Here is a 19,826-nt window from a genome sequence, read left to right as displayed (position 1 = left end):
AAATCTTTAAAAATGCTCACTTCTCTATACAGGTTGCTATGATCAAAGTGGTGGCACCCCGAGCAGTCCTTAAAGTGATTGATTGTGCCATTCAAGTGTGTGGAGGTGCTGGATTCTCTGAAGACTTTCCATTGGCTGAAATGTGAGTAAAAGATATTGGTACAGGATGCACCAGGTCAAGCACGTCCCATGAGGCTGCCCAGATGGTTTTACTTTCAGTGCTCATCATCCCTGGCCATTGGTTATGTGGGCCAGGGCTGCTGGGGGTTGTAAGCTACAATACCCAGAGGGTTACAATTGCTTACTCCTGCGATTGCGTTTTAAGCTTCTGGTTTGTTGTTGCTTCCCTGGAACCTCAAGACCACCAGTAGGCAAAAGACCACAATATGGAACCACATTCTGTTGGCGAATCACATTCAAATTCCTTGAATGCTAACAGTATCTGTGCTGGTCCTTAATTTGACAGCCCCTCTGAGCCATTCTTAACATTTGTTCACCCCAGCAGGATTACTGACTGCTGGCAATGGCAGTAGCTATCTTCATTTTGATGCTACTACCCGTGTGCTATTGCTCCAGTGAATTTTGAGAAACCCTAATGGTAGCTCCCAGAACTGCCATTTTTATTTTTCACAATGCTGAAGTCTTTGCGAACATTTCTAGTGTGAAAACCTTGTCTCAGTCAGAATTTCATATAATAGCACCCAACTACTTGTGCTTGCATACAAGCATGTGCAGTGTGATTTTGCCAAAGTTACACATTTGTTAAAACTATCAACTGCTGTAAAGGAGTAAACGTGCTGTTAAAACCAAGAAGCTTAAACGAACTGAACTTTGGCCATTCTGTTGAAATGTTCAGTGAAATGGAAAGTGAAATAATTAGGAAATCTTGTTAGGAAATCTTATTAAGAACAGAATTAAGGAACAAACTTAAAGAGCATTTCTTTGGTGGTGCGGCAATGGCACGCTCATCCATAACTGATCTTCCAACTCTTGCACAGGTTTGCCTATATTCGGACCTTGCGGGTAGCAGATGGACCTGATGAAGTACACCTCTCAAATATTGCAAAATTAGAATTGCTTGACCAAGCAAAGGCACTGAATGCACATCTTTAATATTATTTTTCTGCTTACTCATGAGGGCATCACATGCTCAGGCCTAAAGAGCGGAAGATGACAAAACTAATAGAATGGAAATTGCTCAAGTTCCAATACTATTCTCTGTTTCTCCATAGCTTGAATAAACTTGACTAATCCTAGTACCTAAGCACTGATTCTTTTGCTGAGCTTTCATTTGACTAAATACTCAGCCACCATCTCAGCTAGTTCTCTTAAGTGTGTTGATTTATCCAAATGGCTTGGCCAAGAACAGAGAAAATACAACCATGTAGCTTGATTATCATAATCCCAAAATTGACCTAAGAGAGGGCATATTATGTAACTCACCCTATAGGAATGAGATACTCCAGTTGGGGGTTTGTGGACCATTTGCAACACTCAAAAAAATCTTGTCTGACATGAAAGAAGCTGTTTAAAGCTGTTTATTTACTGAAGCCTGTTTAAAGCTTCAGTAAATGTGAAGTAACTTGTTTAACCAGCTTTCAGTAAGATAAAGGCACAGGTGTGCTTCCACTGTATCACAATGCTGATCTCATTTGAAATGTATTAAAGGATTCCATTAACAGGAACATTCCATTTTATTACTACCCAAAAAGCTACAGTGCCAAACCTATTTGGATGGCTTGATTTCAAGTTAACCTAAGAGCTAGACTGGATCAGCCTCAGAGTCTGTCTAGTTTAATATTGTGTTTATATGATAGCCAATCAGATGTTGGCTGGAAACCCACAAGCAGGATATAAATGCAATAGCACTCCTGCCTGTGTTTCTGAACATGGATACTGCTGCTGATGCTGGAAATGATGTATAGGTATAATGACTAGTTATAATCTATGAATTTGTCTAATTCCCTTTTAATGCCAACCAGACTGGCACGATCACTATTAAGACAACATCACATTGATATTTCACCATTTTTTCCTCCTGCAAGGAACCAAGTGGCTAATAAGCTTCACCTCCTTTCCATTTTATTCTTACAACAACCCTGTGAGGTGGCTCAGGCTGAGAGAAATGAGTGGGTTAGAGTCACCAGTAAACTTCATGGCTGAATAGGATTATGGGGTAAAACCCAGATCTCACTGTGTCCCAGTGCAATGTTTTAATTACTGTGGGTGGGACATGCAATTAAAAGTGTTAGATGCAGCTGCAAGCTTTCAGAAGGCTCACATCTTGCTCAGTACACTAACTGGAATACCCCACTACAGAAGTTAATTGACAAAAAACCAAGTATAATCTAGGCAGAAGTGACATCATTATTAGCATTTAAAATGTTATTTTTTAAAGAAAATTCTGTTTAAAACGAAGAGTTTTCTTAACCTACTAGCAGTGGGGGATAGCTAATTGAACAGGAATGCAAAGTATGCTCATGTATAAATATCAAAGCTGTTCATTTTAAAGTATTTCCAATGGACTTTGTTTAATAAATTCCATTTTTAACTTGATTTATTTTTCTCTTGCCAGTGCCAATTCTTGGCCACTCTGTTGCCTAAAAACGAACGAAGCTTTAAAAATGCAAAGTCTCTCATTAAACTTTTTGTTAGTCTGAGTACCTTCTCTTTTCCTGTGTCTTTTTTTTTTATTTTGCTATCTGGAGTCCTGCTCTAAGTATTTAGTGGTAAAAAGTAAGGCTTCCTGCCATTATGAGGATGGAAGCCGAATTGATACATTCCTTATTCTGAGAAATGTATAATCTTACTTGATATCATTCCCAAAAATCTCTGCTAAAACACACGTGGCATGTTTTCCCAGTAGCTCTGACTTGGAGAGATGCAGGCAGGTCACACACTAATCAGACCCCTGGAATGTTGTTGTGTTATGCAGGACCTTCTTGCTGAAATAGATTTCAGCTGTTTCCTCCCAAAAGAAAGCAAGCTGTTCTTTTTCAGCAGAAGACATAATAGAATAAATGAGGCAGTACAATATCCTAATTTTCTTTCCAGGTTCACAAAGGAACAGCACAGCACAAGTTCACGTCTTTCTCATCAACAAGGCTTTCAGTTCCCTTTATTTTTTAAAATTTTATGTACATATGAATGATCTGTGTAATGTACATTCAATATAGAAAGTTTTATATACTGGATAATGTATAGAACATATCACAATTACACTATGTTTTTATATAACATGTTAACATCATTTTTAAATAGTTTTTTGCTGCATTTTAATTTTTCAATTTGGTAAAGCCAGTTATACATACAAATATCTTGTTAGGTCTCGTGAAGGTAACATTAATGATTGAGGACATAGGCAAACACCAAGTCTGTCAAGTTCAAGGAGAATGATCATGTCCAACTTGGAGAATAGAAGGGGGAATCTTCTAGCGAAAGTTGAGAGGATCAAGTGATTTAGCCCAATTCTTCGAGACTGCAGTTCAACTTCAGTCATGCTAGTTCATAAAATATAAAAACTAGGAAAAGAGTTTTGATTCACAGTCTTGTAAACAAAAATATAAAGGAACAAAATGTGCTTACGTACAGCAAGAAAAAACTCTTGTGTACCCTTTAGGCTGATCCACAAAGTACTTTCTTCATATGTTACAATGTGATAGAATTGTGAACTTTTTTCTAAAAAAAATATATTCATAGAAAAAGGAATAACACTGTCATGAAATTGGAAAGGCAGGCAGATCTCGTTCCAATGGTTTGAAGCCAAGGAATGGGCTCCTTCATCACTGGCCAATCTGCCTTGGAGTCTCTTGCACAGGCGTTTCATATCTTTTAGCCAGTATCACCAGCTTCGTGGTCTACTGGCGGTGGGACACTGGGCAGAACAGACGAAGACTGCCCTGCAGTAAGGTAGCCAGCAACTCCAGGACCTGTTTCAAGGAAGAAAATGGGAGGGGTGATTTGGGTTTGTTTGTTTGTTTTTTTCTTTTAAGCTTCATGAATGCTTGTTAATTCAGCTCAGGCCAAGATGATTTGCCTTATCTATGGCCAGACACGTGTGCGCATTTATACATCTTTCTAGTTAGGCAGATTATAAACTACTGGGGATCAGGTTTCTATTCCACCATCATCAGTCACTGTACCAACATGCTGTCTAGGATACAAGTTTTAAGTCAACCACAAAGACAATTACATACTTATTTACATTGCTATCATTTAGAACCCTGAAGTCCCTGTTGAAAAATGTGCTGAATGCCAGAAAAGAGCATTGCACAATGTTCTACAACAGCCACATGGTTTGTTACAAGTGTATGCCATGCACGGAGTAAGCAACTAGTCTAAGAACAGCGCAGATGCAACATGCACTTAGCAAAATAGTATCTACCTGCTTTAGAGAGTGCTAGAGAGAAGTTTAGCAAGCTGCCTGCCAAAGTAGATCTAAAGCCCACTTCTGAGATGAAGGGGACTGCTACCAGAGAGAAGGGAAGGAGAGGAGATACCTGAGGGAGAAAGAAACCAGAAGCAAGGGAAGTACAGAGCAAAGCACTTCAAAGCAAGAGTGAAGCACAACTCCACAAATTCTTGAGAAGGCTTGAGGTGAGAAGTGGATCACTTACAACCATGAGCTTATGCTACCGTTCTGAAGGACTGGATGTACCTTACAAATTCAGAATTAAAGCTAGGTGTTTTTTTTAAAGGGGAATTCATTTCAATTGATTTTCAATTGAATTCACAACTAATTGTTACTTTTGGCCACCATTTCTTCAGAAGTGAAGCAGAACAGACAGTTCTCATTTACCAGGAGTCATTGCAGCCTGTTAACCCTTTAGTTAACAACTATGAACACATCAACAAACCAAACATAGCAGTGAATTAAGATGCTACCCCAAGAAAAACAAGCCAATTGATGCACAAAACAAGGAAATAATGACTGAAATGGCTTAATTGAGGATGTTCACTGACCTGTGAGGTATCCTGCTGTTTGGGTCTCAGAAATGAACAAGTCATGTTTCTGATCTTTGAAGGCACTCCACACAGAGGAACGAGACAAGATTTCATTCACCTGAAAAAGTAAGGAAGCCCAAGGACTGTATGGTCCTTTTCACTTGCTGTATCTATCTCAGTTGTGACAGAAACATTGTCGTTGTAAAGGTCAGCCCAGAGCTATTTTCATTTTTTAAAGAATGGCTCCCTTTAGCTGCAGTTTTTAAAATGGCATAATCCTGAAGCACTGGTTTTTCAAGACCTTACTTTAAATGCTTTATAAAGGAATTTGCGACAATTATAGGATGCTTACCTGTTCTCCATGCTGAAGACTACGAGTCATTGATTTCAAGGCTTTAACAATCTGAGCTTTTGTGGCTGAAGGGCTTTCCAGATTCTCAAGGCCAACACCTTCAAGCAACTTTAGGAGATATGGGACCAAATCTGCTTTCAAAGCCTACAAGACAAGTTTGTAAAATGCTTAAAAGGCAACCGGAGATTCTATTGTGGGCCATTACATCTTACTCCACTGTTACTTTTGACTTACAGGAGCACTGAAAGAATATATTACCTTTCAATTCAAATTTAAAATGATAATATTTCAGTAACATACATGCAGAGATACAGCTTGTCCTTAAAAGTTATTGCTTATGATTGGCAATCTGGAGATGCAGCACAAATGCTGAAGGATAAATTCATCATTTATTCAACAAGACAGTATTTGCACAAGCTATTCTGTATGTATTTATAGCCTACCTTTCAACAAAAAATGGCACCCAAACGTCTAACAAGATGCAGGTTAAAAATAAAATTTTAGTTAAATTAGAATGGATCCATAAAAACTAAAAGAGCCATATTATAATGAAAATAGGGCTATATTCTATCACACAGGGATGATCTCCCTATACATAGCTCTGCCAAGCTGCCTTTTGGCCTAATATGCCAGAGGGAAAATTACTCTGGCAACAGTAGGAAACTGTTTACTCCCTAACAGTAAGAAACAAGCACAACTATATTGGAATGTAACTGTATACTAGCTTTCCTGAAAAACCATGCTGTGAAACACTTGTAAAATTTGCTTACTTGGACCACTAGATCATTCTGTTCTTTCTGAAACATCCGATTAAGTGCTTCACAAGCTATTCCAATAGTATCTGGTCGTTTCTTCATTCCGTTCATCAGAGGACAGATAGTCTCTAGTGCAGCCATTGAACGTACACAAAGCTGTGTAAAGGAAAAGGCAGTTCTGTTGAAGATTCATGTCTAACTGTTAACGTCACAGGGATTTCTACGTAAGATACCAAGAACTTTATTGCTATGCATGCTACAAACAAAGACACAGTAGATAGCATCCCTTAATGTTAATGGCTACTTATCACCCATACTCAGGATTAATTCAGACTATCAGCTATGCAATGTGCTTCAGGTCTCATTAGAGGGTTTGTTTTAGTACATTATGTTTGTGGTTCTTGGCTTGCCCAGTGTGGAGGAAAGTTTCTTATTAACAGCCAGAGCAGGTTTGCTTGCATCACAGTGTGAGACAAGAAGAAAAAGTCTATGTGGAATGAACAAGGGCAGAAGCATGTACAGATCTGTCCTCAACTGCCATTAAGTGGACAACAGGAGGCAAGTTAATCTGGGGGTGCATGTGCTTAAACTGAAAACTGATTTATGCTGAATCCAACCAGGATTACTAGTCCAAAGAGCTTAACCCTGTCTCTGACAAGGCAGCCTATAAATCAGATGCAAAGCGTTCCAGGAAACTCTTGGCATTTTCAGCCAAACAGTAAGCAAGACCTGTTTACTTAGCAAAGATACAGTTGTTTAGAGAAACTTAAGTCTGCTTACCTCATTATCAGAAAGTATGTGTATGACACGAATGGCACTTTTAGGGATGGCATTATTTCTGTGATTCATGGCCTGGAGAATCTTGGGAAGGTGGCCAAGTGGGGGGACTTGGTCTGCTAGCTGAGGCTGAGCACTAAAGAGGCACACGGTTGCTGTCGTTACCGTTTCTAATGTTTCTCCCTGTTTCAAACACAACACACAGAGGAGTCGGTGAACTTTCCAGATCTAAAACAGGTCACCATTTGAAGTCAGTTTACAAGACAATATTTACTGATACACAAGTTGAGTATATGGAACGTCTTAAACTCATTTAGTGTCAGTACAGGCCTACCCTATTCCTTTGAAAGTATAAGGACCACAACCCCAAGAACCTCATTGCCATACTGGTTTTCCAGGACAAGAATCTTGTATGGGAGAAATTTACTTCTATTACACACAAAACATTTCACTGTACTCAAAGAAATTTCACTGAACAGCGTAACAGCACAACTTCATGCAAGGTTACTCCAAAGTAAGTTTGACTATAAATAGAACTTAATCCTATGCAAGTTTGCATCATGTTGGCTTCAGTGAACATCTGTAACAGTGAGTGATTGCCACCTTTACTTCAACAAATACACACTGAAAAAGAACCAGAATTCATATCCTCTTTAAGACTTTTATACAGCTTTCAATGACCCTGTGCCCACTTTCAAAAGTTCAGACTGACAGTAACACAAGCCTAACATAAAATCAGTGAGCTTCACTTACACGGGGGTTGTTCTTTTCCAGTAGTTCAGTGAATTTTTCTAATAGTGCAATAAGAAATTCTCTAGGTTTCCGTAGGACCCAGGCCGGCTGGGCAATAAAGATTCTTAGGAAAACGCCTCCTACAGAAAGTTCACCCTCAGCTTCACCATATACCACAGCAAAGTCCTCAGGCAACTGGATCAATCAGAAAGGGGAAAATGTATCATTGTTCATTCATCAAAAAGTTACATTTTTTACATCTATGAGTAACATGTATTCTGAGCATGTCAATTCAAAATATTCTACACTGTAGTTCTGGGCATTACAGTAATGGAAAGCAATGAAGGGAGACTATACATTTGAAAAAATCTGCATTAGAAAAAATGCAAAAATAAATCAATTAGAAACACTAAAGCAAACCAAGTATTTCCTCTAATTTATAAAATCATTATAGTTTATTTACCTTCCAGTTAATGTCAGGATTGTCCCTCTGTAGTTTAAAGTGCCTTTAAAAAAAGAAAAGAAAAAAGAAAGAAAAGCATCATCAAATTCTTCTGCTAATACAACAACAGTATTAGTTATGCTCTGAAACTGACCCGATGCTGCAATTCCACAGAATTCCACACTGAATCCCATCCTGGCTTTTAAATTCTGCATAATTTTACCATGACTATGATTATATAAGTAAGCAAGTATTTTATTATTTTGACTTACTCTAGCATCATTTCACGAACAGTTGTTGACACTTTCTCTCTGGAACTGTCATTCCATATTAACTCTGGATTTTCATGTGTTCCTTCAAAAATGTGAACAGCAGCTTCAGGATTATCTCTCATGGCATCCATAAAGACACCAGGTAGAAACTTCATTAGGATAATTCTAACCTGGAAAGCAACACACAGGTTACAACATTTCATCACAGTTGAGCTATCAGATCATGTCCCAGTGAATTAAACAAACAGCTTGTATCATGATTCAAGCAAAGCACTAAGAAACATTTCTGGAAAGCAATTTCATGTCTCCACAGAAATGTTTTTAAATCCACTGTGTGCAGGCTGTGCCCATGTGGCTAGCCATTATTTCAGAACTGTCCAATCTTGTGAAAAGGACCTCAGACCTACATTGGAGTTTATAGGTGGGAGGTGAGTGGGTGCTTGTGAAAGTAGGTTTCTCCAAGCAGCAAGTTTTTCCAGGTAAGTGATGGCTTCCATAATGTATAACTTAAAGCTGACACCATGTGAGGGCTTTTTATTTGCAGCCACAGTGAGGCTGTACCACCTCCTTGCACAGGGAGGGAGAGCATTTTTAAGAAGCGTATTGCCTTAGTCAAGCAAGGCCTGAGGCTCTGCCATTTTAGTGCATGCTACAGAAAATAATGCAGCCTCCCATGCTTTGGCGCTTTTCTAGTGTCTGTTAAATGCCTATACAATCCTTGAAGCTGTTTTTGTTTACCTTTGGACCAACCAGCTTGTCCGCTGTCATTTTAGCAAAAAGCTCTGCTGTCTGAGATCGAACTTGTGGATGTGTTGAGTTGCAGAACATATCCAGTAAGTAGATTAAAGCACCTAAGAAAGGACAGAACTGTTGGTGCCTCTAATCACAGCCAATCTGAAGCCATTTCTTTTGGGCCCATCAAGAATCTTACAATTCAAAGACAGCCAAAAGCAATGCAGGTAACTGTACCTTTTGCCATGGCCTCCTTAACTATCTTGGTACTGGATGTCAAAGCATATAATGTTTCAAGCACAAGCTGCCGACCTGCCAAGATTATTAAATGTTAGTAAAACACAGCTTTCATAACAAGATATTTGACAAATACTACATAAAACACAACAGTGCATGTGTACATAGGATGTGTAAAATTTTCTAGGTCAGAACAGACAACTTCAGAAAGGTCCAATTCTCAACAGCAATATGGTGGCAGCAAAGAAGATGCCTTTGCACTTTAAAGCATGGCACTCAGGGAGCACATGTCTTGTTTAATGTAAAATTGCACTTCTGGAATAGTCAAATTTGTATTAAACCAAAGGGCACATGCCTCATGCCCCTTGTTTCAAAGTGAAAATGTGACTATTTTGCCATTGCATTGCCAATATGCAGTGGCAATTTTGGCAATGGCAACTATGGGGAATAAAAAGGACTATAGGTTTCCTTTTGATTCTTGAGTCACTGAATAAGCTGACATGTGTTCTACGTACTTGAAGGTAGAGAATGCAGGAGAGCTAATAAGTTGGAAAGAACCATTGCTTCTGCAATATTATTTACACATTCCTGGTTGCTAGTCACTATGTTCACCACCTGTTAAAGAAAAAAAAGCAACATTACTAGCTAAACGCTACAAGAGCAGTTAGCTGTCAATTCAATTCATTCAATATGGGATGGAGGAAGGGGAGGATGTGCATGTGAGAAAGAGGCCATGCGCAAAGCAAGCCCCTGGTGGACACATATTCTTCTGTAAGTATATACCTAACAGCTCCTATTTATAAACCCTATGAACCAGCAATTGGAAATTAAAATAATCTGCATTCATTATTTGCTGTCTCGCACCACATCCTCCATATCCACCACAAAACCAAAAACAAGCATTACTGTCTTAGTGTAAAATAATGTACTTACATCAATCATAAAGAGCTAGAACAAGGAAATCACAAAGTCAAGGACTTTTTGTTCCATCAGGCAACATGACATCCATCAATATTTAACACATTTATTTACCCCCAAAGCTAGCTGTTATATCAAGCAACATTTAACAAATTGATTCAATTTACTTAATGTATTTATTTACCTCCAAAGCCAGTTGTTGCACCTGACCAGCCCCATGGACGCGCAGAAGGGAGAATATTAACTTAAAGTGACCTATGCATTCGCATTCTGAACCTACACAAGGAAGTAAAACTACTATAGTTACTAAAGCATTAAAGCAGACAATAGCAGAGCAAGCTGAAGAAAACAGCACCTTATTTTTCTAGAACTATTATTAGGGTAGAATATTACCCCCACTATTAAAATTATATATTCCTTGAGGTACCTTGGTAAGCTGTACAACCGAATTTTCATCTAGACATCCAGAATCTAATGCTGAACTTCAGCAGGCATATTTTAAGTTGCATGATAGGCCTCACTTACCTGGATTGTGTTTTATTACATTCCTCAGAGCCTCCAAAGCCATTTCAACTCTTCTGAGTCTTTCTCCATGTTGGTTAGACTCAACTTTTCCTGTCTGAGTCATGGCCATCAGTGTATGAAGGTACTGTGCCTGTGAGCCGATATAATCCAAAAGACTTGCAGCAAATGCTTTTGGAAGCTGCATAAAACAAATATACTCCATAAGAAGAGATCCATATGAAGAAAGCTATTTGTACAGAATACAATCTATCAGCACATTACTGTTTATAATCATAATGAATTATAATTATTTACTATCAAAACCCGGATCAGGATAGGCGACCAATAGTTTTTGAACTTCACTAGATAGACATTCCGTAGGAGATTATAATAAGGGCCATATTCCATAAACAGCATAAGGAATTCTATAGAATGTGATTACTCCAGTCTGAATATTCTTTTGCCAACTTTTGAATCTTTAACAAAGAGATAAACATTCTGCAAAGGTAAGAGGAGATTAAGGCAAACCTCCAGAAAATGCTATGCTAATGATTTACTGAGGTCAAATTGGTACACTTCCTTTTTCAGCTAAAAAAAACATGCGTATATCACATCCACATGAACAAGACAGATTCACTCATAGCAAAAGCAGAATCTCACCTCTAGCTGGAATGTGGGGACTTCATTGTAAACTCTAACAAAAATTTCTCCTACAATAAGTTCTTTTGCATGATCACTGAAGACAAATTCTGATCCATAGCTTTTATCACAGTCGCCCTTTAGAAAGTAAAATTTAAGTTGATAATCTGCCTTCAATGAATCACAGATTGAAACAATCATCTGCAGCTTGCAATGCTAAGAAACAACATTTACTGACTAAACATGAAACAAGTACAACCCCCAATGCAAGTTTTATATTTTTTAAAACTTTTACAATTTGGAGCCATGAAGTTGACACTGTCATTGGACTTTTAAGAATTTCAGCTCTCATTTACTTTAGGCACAACAGAAGGCTCAAGGTACCAACAAATGACATCAGAAGAAGATCTGGCTGTTACTTAATGTTACATTTCTCTTTTCCTAGAACTGTTAGTTGCTATTTCTTCCAAGCCACAGTTTCACTTTCCTTGTTCTTGTGATACAGATGGTGTTGCACTAAAGGCAGGCCATTTTGAATAATTTTAAAATTGCAAGTAAAGAATTTGAATTTGTATCATACAAAATGCTGGGTGGGGGTGGGGGGAAACAACAAAAATATCTGAAAAGTGATCCAAATCCTGGACTGTATAAGTCTCTATCATTTGATTAGAAATATTTGAGAAAAACAAATTAACTAAGAATAGTCAAGCTCAAAGAGTTCCAACAGAAGAATTAGTTTGGTATAGTAAGAATTACAATACATGCAAACATGAAGAGACACTTGATAATAAAAGAAACATGAGTCAATATATACTTTCAATGGATTAAAGTTTGTAAGCTGTTCTCCAATGTGGCACCAAACAGATGTGCCAGACTGTAATTCGTAGCACCCCCAAGACTACATGGCCAATGGTACAACGTATCTTGAAGGCCCAGTTTGGAGAAAACAACTCTCCAAGTTAACCACACAGCCTTTGTACACATCTACTTAAGATTGCAAAAAATGCAGCAACTGTGTTTGCATGCTGCTTCTTTCAGCATCTGCTTCCCGCACTCAAAACAGCCAAGGTAACAATATGAAGAAATGCCTTACTCTTTTAATCATGCTTTCCTGCTGAGATTCCAAGAATTCAAGGAGTTCAGCTCTCGTCCGATTGTTCCAAATCAGATAAGGGTTCTCAGTGTTGCTGTTGAGCATTTTCAGAATCTAGATCAGAAATGGTTACAACAAAAAAAAATTATTGCAGCACTGCTTCCTTCTACTTCTGATAAGTTTAAGATGTTCTTAACACCACTGAGAGGTTTCTAGTCCTCCTCATCTAAGTTACTTTCCTCTTCAGTAAAGATGTCTATTTGGAGTCTTTCTGCTTGTAGAAGGCAAGCTCCAGTTAACCAGGTTTGCCTGGTATATTTGTGATATGGCTACAACAGAAGCCCCCGAGAACTGCCTCTATTCAGTAGCTCATAGCAAGTAAGAGTGAGTGAGTAAACACACGTTCTTACTGTCTTGCTGCACAGACTAATTCTTTATATCCTGTGCTTCAAGCCACAACTAGGAGAGTAAGTGAGAGAGAGAGAGAGAAACAGGTGTGAAGGCATCACATGTACACACAAGAGAGAGCTAATCTGTGGTACATGCAATGGTCTACCACATGCACCATTCAACATGCAGAGTTCCTTCAAGCAGCTTCACATGGAAGTGATATGCATAAAGGGCCTCTAATGGCCTATTATACATCTATTAGCCCATGGCCAGAAGAAGTATGTGCTAAGTTGGAAATGGCAGGATGGCTACAGAAGAGATTCACAACACTCCACAACATGGAGAAGTAAGCCACTTTCAAGTGCCTCCTTCAAAATTTTCCAGTGCGAACCACTTTCTTCCTTTCCACTATTGCATCCTATACCAACCTTAAATGCTCTGTAGTAATTTGTTAAATGATATTCATGAAGTGAAGAAGAAACATTAATATGAATATTATAACGTTCTCATACCTCAGTAGGATTAATCACAGCAAGTTTCCTTGCAATATAAGGGGTCAGCATGCCTGCAAGGCTTTTTCTGATGGTTGGGTTTTCAGGTGTAGCTTGTTCTCCAAGACGGTATCCACCCAGGCGGCTCAAAGCCAGGAGGCTGAGTTTGGCAAGGGTATTGGCTACTTCCTATTAATATAAAATAGTAAATCAGTTGTACATTTAGGTTAATCAGGAAGAAAACAAGCACGAGAATACTCCTGCCTACTCCAAAGAGACACGTGGGGGTGGTGGATGAGGTCACAGTGTAGCTGTCCTCCCACAACAAAGCTGTGTGAGCAGCTGTTGGAGCCCCTACTGCATTTCTGAAAGCTATCTATGAGTGTTGACATGTAGGCATATGGCCATGCAGTCAGTGACTTGGCAGTACCAGGTGTAGTGAAGAGCCTGGTAGGTACCTAAGCAGGTGGGTGCACATTAGTGTGAGTGGGGTGCCATGGGGCAAAATATATGGACATAGCTGTAGCAAAGCAGAGTTTGTGCACCAAAGGAAAAAAAATAGATATGTTAACATCTAATGCTTTCCCCTCTTGCACTCACTGTTCCCAAGGCCCCATGATGTTGTAGAAGTAAAGGCATGTTTTGCAACTGGGCGGAACGGGCTCACTGAGGAGTGGGTGGAGATAGACGTCGGGCAGTGCCAGATGAGCCTGTCCACAATGTGGTGTGGCATGGCGTGGCATGGCATGGGAGAGAGGGATCAGGGCCAGCTGCCTCTGCCCATGATGACAGAGACTGAGGTGGGGGAGGCACAGTCTGATGTCCTTCGTGTGCATGGCTGCAGGGGGGGAGTGCCCCTTCCAGTGTGCGTGAGTCCTGCGCACAGGGAAGCATGGACACAACTGGAGCAAGGGAGGCACAGGAGATGGCAGTGTGGCTGGGTAGGCTTGTGCCTTGGCATGGAGAGCAGTAACACAGAGGTAGGCTACACCAGGGCTCCTCTGCAGCAACACTGCGACTCGAGTGAATAAGCGGTTGCTTCTTCTGAGGCTACAAGGCTTTACCTAAAGTACTGTGTTTGATTTTAAAATAGCAAGTATGTGTTCCTAACTTCATCTTAGACATGCTGTTCAGAATACATTTAAAATATAGCCGTCGATTAACAGTCCCTAATGATTACCTGCTGATTGGAATCTTCACTCTTCTGAATACCACTCTCTTCCAGTGTGTAATCATAATTGAAGAGGTAGCCTAGTAAATGCCACAGAACTCCAGCTTGGAACAGATGTGTCTGTAGCCAGAAATCCACGGCAAATGAGCTGACACATTCTACTCCCAGGGAAGCCACACGTGGAAGGTTCTAAGGAGGAATGAACAGTTATTTGCTTTGGTTGACAACAGAGGAATGATGGGTTCCAGCAGGGAAGTACTGATGTAACACACCAAAGAATGCAAACTAAACATATTTCTCAAGGTAAGTGCATTGTTTTTCAGTTCTGGAATGTAGGAAGCTGGAACAAAGCATAATACAACAGCCAAAGAAGGACTTACCTTGCCATGGTACAGCACTCTACAGAGGTCCTTGATGATATTTGGCATTTCAGTTATTTTCTCTCTGCAATCCTCAAACTGAGCAGCCACGCTATAACATTTACTTATATGTCCACACACCTATAAATAGGGAAAAACAAATTCCTATAAACCACAAGCAGCTGGGACAGTGTATAACAGAAGCTATCTTGAAAGAACAAATTTGCTTTCTTAAGAAGTTAAAGAGAATGGCAAATGGCTACATGAAGGCACAGACAGCACTGCCACTTGCTAAGTATTTAAGCCGTCCATCCATCCGTCCTCCACATGGTGAAATGCAATTACTATTTATTATTTCATGTTGCATCAGGAAAGCAGCTAGTATGTTCCCACAGATGTATGACTGAGGCCCACAACGCAATAAGCTGAATGTCACCTTGCAGGTTTCTGGCCGAGCAGGCGACCGTGTTGCTCAGTGGTTGAGCACATGCTTTGCATGAGGAAGTCAGCTGATTCAATCGTAAAGATCTTCAGGGAGAGCTGCGAAAGACTCCTGCCTAAAACTCCAGAATGCTACAGCTGGTCAATAAAGACAGCACCTGACCAGATAAGAGCACTGAACTGATTCCATTCATGGCAGCTTCTTCAGTGTATAACAAAAGTTCACATTTGAGCTGAAGAACACAGAGGTCAGTCCTTTGTGTCACTAAATACTTACCTGGACTGACATGTCATCTGGCTTACTAGAACGTGTCAGGACTGCAACACATCGATTGAAAGCCTCTTGCAAAATCTGTGGAGGTGGATAAAATATTTTTTCTGTAGAGTGTCAACAGGTAAGTTCTCAAAACCTGTATCACACAGCAAAAGTTTCTCTCTATAACCATTAAAACTATTTTCAAGCCAAAATGTAATATTCAAAATGCTTCTTTGCTGTGTAAACAGATGTTCAAATATTCTTAGACTACCAATGATGTGGAAGTTAGAGCAATATAAACTAGCATTTCTTTTCACTATTACTATTACATTTATATCCCACTTTTCTGCCACTTGCAAGCAACCCAAGGTAGATGACTTAAAGTTCTCTTCATTTTATCCTAGCAGCAACAACCCTGTGACATAGATTAGGCTGAGAGCGAAAGATTGGGCCCAAGCTACCCAGTAAGGGACTATAATCCTGATCTCTCAAGTCCCAGTCCAATGCTAACGACTAAAACACATTGGCTTTCTTATAAGCATACTTATCAGCTTTTCAGCTTGGAACAAATTCAGTGATAATTTTATGTTTAAAAACACATTCATGGTTTTCCTTTCCAATAAGTTTCTAGTTTATTCTTTTGGAAAGTAAGTAGAATACATGATAAATGCAGATGTAGTTTATACAACAGCCAACAACGGTAGTTGAGATGTCAGTTATAAAGCTAATAAGCCCGATGCATCTTGCAAATTAAGAATTCAGCAGGATGCAAATAGAGTGTGCACGCTCAGTCTTTGCAAAATACAATCCAAGTACTTCTTAAGGTTCAAAGTCTACCTCTATTCCATTTTCTCTTCTTAGTTCTTCTGCATTAAGAGCTGAACAGTTGACAGTGTGGAAAGCTAATTCAGTAGCAGCCGGCAACAGAGGAGACTCTTTGGAGAACAAAAGGTCATCTGAGGTTTCTATTGTGATTGTCTTAATCAACATAGGATAACCTGCATATTTATAAGGCTTCAAATCTTGGGAAAAAAAGAATGGCAGAAATCAACACAGGAATCACCTTGATCATGAGAAACTTACAGATGCTTCAATGCTAAATCATAATAGATATGCTATTTCTAAGGTCAATAGAATATGAGAAGCAAGCAAGCAAATGTCTAAGAAAAGAAACCTAGAAGGTTCTAGCCATAAAGGAAGCCTTTTAAAAAACAAACAAACAGGTAACTAGTTCATTTAGTATATTCTATTTCGTAACATAAATGAGGCAACCAGCACCACTTTCAGGATAGTCCAACTTCTCTCTCAGAACAGAATTAAAAATACTGCCACCAGCAACAGCTGCTAAGCAACAGTTGTTCAACAAAGTGCAATCTGGAAACCTCTTGCAACATATGGAAGGAGCTATGTTCCTCCATACCCATTGCTCCCTTGTCACATGGAGTTAGAGAAAGTAGTGACAGTCTTGGACATTTTTACAGAACTGTACCAGTGTTCAGTATGACAGAGGTTTCTTTTGTAAAGCAGTAAGCAATAAAATATACGTTCAGATATATGTTAAGTGTAATTACCTTCTTTGTGTCTGTTGAAAAGGATGCTTTGAGCTTTCAAAATCAAAATTATATTCTCAGGATCTGGGCCATCCACTATTTTAGCTGACTTTGTACACAGAAATTCATATGCTTTATTCACTTTTTCAAACATATCCTGCAGATAAAATATATATGAAGGAGTATATATGAATCTCCTCTCAAATTCAATTAGTTAATGTTGCCAAAGGAACAGGCTATAATAGAAAGTCTTCCCTAACCTGGTGCCCTCCAGATGCATAGGGCTACAATGTCCACCAACCCAGCCAGCACTGCTGGTAGTCAGGAATCTTAGGAGCTGTAGTCTGGAACAACTGGAAGTACTAGGTTGGGGAAGTCTGGCTAAAAGAACGGCTGTTTTCTGTTATATAATCTTCAGAGGCACTTTTCTATTTTTGAGATCATGGTCTTTCCCCACTACATTTTACAATGTATCTTTCTTGGAAATCCCTGCAACAAATCCACATGCAAGTCTATACCATTAACATCAAAGCTAAGTACAATCTTAGCTAAAGTCTAAACAGCACTACTTCAAGTACCTGACCAATAACTATTTAGTTTAATAGATCCATAGAGGAAGTTAACACCATAGAAAATTATATTTTTATTATGCAGGAGTTCCTGACTGGTCACATCAATGGATCAGCTCAGGCAACTCCCTGTATACACTGAGAATTCTATTCATAATCCATCAACTGGATGACAGCAGGACACATCCTATGGGCATAACACGGATTTAATATATAGTACTTACTCGACCTTCTGGATTCTTGTCAGGGTGATACTTTTGAGCCAGTCTGAAATAAGCTTTTCTGATCTTGCTTTCATCATGCCTGTCAGGTAGAGAAAGCATTTGCTTATCTAGGATTCAATATAATTTAGCTGTTTATACAATAATAAATATTTTGCACTCCAACAACAGAAATTTTGAATTGCAGATTTTAGAGGCAGCACTGGGGACTTGGATAAGTGTATTGAATTGCTAAAGATATGATGCATAGCATCTGTCTGTTTCTTATGAAATGCTGAATACAGGCGGCAGCAGCAATGGCACAATTCCAATGGGATTGAGCAGGCTATTTCCAATATATGTACTAGAAACTACTCACAATAGACCCCTAAGTCCTTCAGCACTGCAAGAAGTCCAGTGTAAGCTATTTAAGATGAATTATGTTAATCCACAATCTGGCTGTACCATGTTAGCTCCTCTTCTAGATTTTGGAATTAATCAGAAGTCAATCCAGTCTGAGACAACATGAATGAAAAAGGCGTCTTCATTTTAGATGTCAGCTTCCATTGTAATAAGGTACAGATCACTTACTGTCCTTGTCCCTTTGGAAGATGGAGGACTTCATATGCATCATCTATTGACATGGTAGGTGCTTTCTTCTCCACTTCCTTCTTCCAAGCTTCTAGAGTGTCTTTAAGGAGCTTAACCTGAATACAGAAAATTTCTAATGAGTTCTTCCAGAGTCACTTTTGGCTCTTAGGGGAAAAAATATGGGAGCTGCTATTACTGAGACATCTACCTCCTCATCTGGACTAACCCCTCCCCATTTCTTATTTTAAGCAAATTTTAAACAAGCAATAGTTTAAGTAGTTTAAATTGTGTAAATTTAAATTAAGCTTGTTACCTTGGCAATACTCAGCATGGAAGCCAAGCAATCACATCTCTAATGATTCTTGACATTTCCCATTTATTTCTCAATTGTATTGCATTAGAAATTGAGAAGAATACAAGAAGCTTAACTTACAGGATCTTTAATTGGCCAGTCAGGAAACCGAAGCTTGTCACAAAGATGTCTGAGGTAATAAATGTTACAAAACAGCTCATTTTCCAGTTGAGGGTAGTTTATAATTGGTATGGGGCAGTACTGGTAAAGTGCCCTTGTATTACTCTGAAGACGAGGAGTGAAGTCAGCAAGATGAGCAGCTATCTTCTCTATCATAAGGCGCCTGTGAATTGCAAAAGGGTTCTTCAAACAAATACTAAAGTTCTTCCAAGACACCAGATTGTTAAATCCAGTTATTTGCAGCAAGGCACAAAGACATCTGATGACATCTGATTCATCAGACAGAAATGTACAGAAAGAAATGCATGCCAATAGAGTAATACAAACCATTTGTTTTACATAAAGTATATACAGTAATCACCTCATTTCATTGCTCCAAATAGCTTCTGGAGTATCAAATTCACCCAAAAATATTTCAGAAAATTTTTCTGATTCATAGTTTTCTAAATAGCACACCATAGCTTCTGGTAAGATGTGTCCAAGAATACTTCTTTGAACTATATCTTGTCCTTTTGTCTAAAATGAGAAAAAAGGAACCATTCAAGTCATACATATGTGTATACTACATAAGCATGTTTGTATATATTGTGTTTCATGTAAATGATAGTGTTTTTTAGTTTCTGAAAGCTGGATTATGAATGTTTGCCAGTAATACAGTACACTCTTGCACAAGTCTGATCAGAAGTAAGTTCAACTGAACTTACTCCTAGGTTAGTATATATGATGAATGGGACTTACTCCTAAATAAGTGGGGATAGGATTGCGGCGTATACTTGAGCTCATGCTAGAGACTTCCTCCATTACCAATGTACAACACACAATAAGGCATTTTATGTTTAAGAGCATCTTCAAACTCTTACCCATCAAAACTAAAATTAGCTACTTATTTCCAGTTATGTTAGACTCTAGAATAATGTTCTCTCTAAATATTGTTTTATC

At 38.9% G+C, this 19,826-nt stretch overlaps 2 protein-coding genes across 7 annotated transcripts in view; one reads left to right on the top strand and one right to left on the bottom strand.

The window, feature by feature from the left end:
• The window catches only part of ACAD11 (acyl-CoA dehydrogenase family member 11), a 42,180-nt gene extending 39,517 nt beyond the window's left edge, over window positions 1-2,663 (top strand). For all 3 annotated transcript variants that reach the window (XM_044455966.1, XM_044455958.1, XM_044455949.1), the window contains 2 exons: window positions 33-142; window positions 999-2,663. In XM_044455966.1, the coding sequence (XP_044311901.1) occupies window positions 33-142; window positions 999-1,113 (225 nt within the window). In that variant the 3' untranslated portion in view covers window positions 1,114-2,663. The remainder of the gene's footprint in view (window positions 1-32; window positions 143-998) is intronic.
• Window positions 2,664-3,081: 418 nt separating this feature from the next.
• Window positions 3,082-19,826, bottom strand: part of DNAJC13 (DnaJ heat shock protein family (Hsp40) member C13) — a 60,710-nt gene continuing 43,965 nt past the window's right edge. For 3 of the 4 annotated variants that reach the window (XM_044455905.1, XM_044455897.1, XM_044455913.1), the window contains 25 exons: window positions 19,249-19,403; window positions 18,849-19,050; window positions 18,416-18,531; window positions 17,849-17,927; window positions 17,077-17,212; window positions 16,343-16,527; window positions 15,527-15,601; window positions 14,830-14,949; window positions 14,459-14,638; window positions 13,300-13,467; window positions 12,398-12,511; window positions 11,326-11,442; window positions 10,687-10,864; window positions 10,346-10,437; window positions 9,759-9,858; window positions 9,244-9,318; window positions 9,013-9,125; window positions 8,275-8,444; window positions 8,024-8,066; window positions 7,582-7,755; window positions 6,832-7,011; window positions 6,067-6,207; window positions 5,297-5,440; window positions 4,963-5,062; window positions 3,082-3,929 (listed from right to left, as the gene is read on the bottom strand). In XM_044455905.1, the coding sequence (XP_044311840.1) occupies window positions 3,832-3,929; window positions 4,963-5,062; window positions 5,297-5,440; window positions 6,067-6,207; window positions 6,832-7,011; window positions 7,582-7,755; window positions 8,024-8,066; window positions 8,275-8,444; window positions 9,013-9,125; window positions 9,244-9,318; window positions 9,759-9,858; window positions 10,346-10,437; window positions 10,687-10,864; window positions 11,326-11,442; window positions 12,398-12,511; window positions 13,300-13,467; window positions 14,459-14,638; window positions 14,830-14,949; window positions 15,527-15,601; window positions 16,343-16,527; window positions 17,077-17,212; window positions 17,849-17,927; window positions 18,416-18,531; window positions 18,849-19,050; window positions 19,249-19,403 (3,255 nt within the window). In that variant the 3' untranslated portion in view covers window positions 3,082-3,831. Of the gene's footprint in view, window positions 3,930-4,384; window positions 4,500-4,962; window positions 5,063-5,296; window positions 5,441-6,066; window positions 6,208-6,831; window positions 7,012-7,581; window positions 7,756-8,023; window positions 8,067-8,274; window positions 8,445-9,012; window positions 9,126-9,243; window positions 9,319-9,758; window positions 9,859-10,345; window positions 10,438-10,686; window positions 10,865-11,325; window positions 11,443-12,397; window positions 12,512-13,299; window positions 13,468-14,458; window positions 14,639-14,829; window positions 14,950-15,526; window positions 15,602-16,342; window positions 16,528-17,076; window positions 17,213-17,848; window positions 17,928-18,415; window positions 18,532-18,848; window positions 19,051-19,248; window positions 19,404-19,826 lie in introns of all 4 variants that reach the window. The other variant, XR_006417166.1, reaches the window with a different exon arrangement.

The sequence above is a fragment of the Varanus komodoensis genome, unplaced genomic scaffold (assembly GCF_004798865.1).
Source record: "Varanus komodoensis strain SLA01 unplaced genomic scaffold, ASM479886v1 scaffold10, whole genome shotgun sequence".
NCBI classification, from domain to species: domain Eukaryota; kingdom Metazoa; phylum Chordata; class Lepidosauria; order Squamata; family Varanidae; genus Varanus; species Varanus komodoensis.
The sequence above is the reverse complement of the archived record's forward strand: the minus strand, read 5'-3'. Positions and strand labels throughout refer to the sequence as shown.